General features: G+C 66.7%; 1 protein-coding gene across 1 annotated transcript in view; it reads left to right on the top strand.

The window, feature by feature from the left end:
- Nucleotides 1-1,662, top strand: part of ATP8B3 (ATPase phospholipid transporting 8B3) — a 24,526-nt gene that overhangs the window by 7,844 nt on the left and 15,020 nt on the right. Inside the window, exons 10-12 of the mRNA XM_014585494.1 lie at nt 474-632; nt 746-834; nt 1,441-1,631. Coding sequence (XP_014440980.1) covers nt 474-632; nt 746-834; nt 1,441-1,631 — 439 coding nt within the window. The remainder of the gene's footprint in view (nt 1-473; nt 633-745; nt 835-1,440; nt 1,632-1,662) is intronic.

Below are 1,662 nucleotides of genomic sequence, written 5' to 3'. Positions count from 1 at the left end.
ACCCCCCCCCCCCCCCCCAGTGCGACCAGGGCTGGAGAGGAGAGGGGCACGCTGCCTCCGGGGGAGGAGGAGAGGGGCACGCTATCCCCAGGGGAGGAGGAGAGGGGCACACGCAGGCGGAGAATGAGAGGGGCACGCTGCCCTGGAGGAGGAGAGGGGTGCGCTGTCCTGGAGGAGGAGAGGGGTGCGCTATCCCCAGGGGGGAAGGAGAGGGGCGCACGCAGGCGGAGGAGGAGAGGGGCGCGCTGTCTAGCGGAGGAGGGGGTTGCGCTGGCCTGGCGGAGGAGGGGGGGCACGCTATCCCCAGGGGGGAGGAGGAGCAGGGCGTGCTGTCCCCAGGGGGGAGGAGGAGAGGGGCGCGCTGTCTGGCGGAGGGGGTCGCGCTGTCCCCAGGGGGGAGGAGGAGAGGGCGCCCGGCAGAGGGGGCGCCGGCTGGCCAGCTGACCGCGTGCCTGCTGCGCCCGGCCCCGCAGGCACGGTGCTGTGCGAGGAGCCCAACAGCCGCATGCACCACTTCGTGGGCTGCCTGGAGTGGAACGACAGGAAGTACCCCCTGGACATTGGCAACCTCCTGCTGCGGGGCTGCAAGGTCCGCAACACCGACACGTGCTACGGGCTGGTCATCTACGCCGGTACGGCTGGGCGGGCGGGAAGGGCGCAGAGAGGGCCAGCAGCCGCGCGCGTCCCGGCTGGGAGGGTGGGTGCTCTTGGCCCCGCGCCGGCGGGGACGGCGTCCACCACGCAGGCTTTGACACGAAGATCATGAAGAACTGTGGCAAGATCCACCTGAAGAGGACCAAGCTGGACCTGCTGGTGAACAAGCTGGTGGTCCTGGTGAGCGGCCGAGGCCCGGGCGGGGACGCAGCGCGGGCGCCCAACACAGAGTGACCCTAGAGACAGTCTTTGGGCCAGAGGGTCTTGTGTTAAAATGGCCATTTAAAAACCGCCTAAGCGTTTTTTAAATCCGTGGGTGAGAAATCCGTGGGTGCCACAACCCCACAGGAGGGATGTTGGAGGCGGGACTGTGCGTGCCCACGCCCCTGCAGTGTGGTCCCCCTCTCCTCCCGTCTGCCCCTGGGAGCCCATGTGCTCTCTGACCAAAAGGTGAGCAGGTGCTGGACCCTCACGTGGCCAACCGTGGTTCGAGTCCGGAACCCGGCACTTAAAACTCACCCGGGAGCGTTGCGTGCGTGTCCAAGATCCCAGGAGGAGAATGGAGGACAGACTGCGGTGTGGCCATCCCCCACGGGGGGGTTCTCACTTTCTGTCTCTCTGTCTCTCTCTGGCGAGCTTTGGTGCCCTGTAGTAAAAAATCTCTCGCTCTCAAACACAAAAAAGCAAAACGAAACTGGTCCGGAAAGCCTGGCGGAACCCCCGCAGTCCCCGCCCTGCGCCCCGCCCGCCCCCCAGGGCCGGGTCCAGCGCTGCCTCTCCCCGCAGATCTTCCTGTTCCTGGTGGTCCTCTCCCTGCTGCTGACCTTCGGCTACACTTTCAAGGTCAAAGAGTTCAAAGACAAGCACCACTACCTCGCGGGGATCCACAGCAGGGGCGTGGTCACCGAGTCCTTCTTCATCTTCTGGGGCTTCCTCATCCTGCTCAGCGTCATGGTCCCCATGGCCATGTTCATCCTGTGAGGGCGGCGGGCGGGGCGGGGCAGAGGG

The sequence above is a fragment of the Tupaia chinensis genome, unplaced genomic scaffold, assembly GCF_000334495.1.
Source record: "Tupaia chinensis unplaced genomic scaffold, TupChi_1.0 Scaffold149964_2, whole genome shotgun sequence".
NCBI classification, from domain to species: Eukaryota; Metazoa; Chordata; class Mammalia; order Scandentia; family Tupaiidae; genus Tupaia; species Tupaia belangeri.
This window is presented reverse-complemented; position numbering and strand designations above follow the sequence as displayed.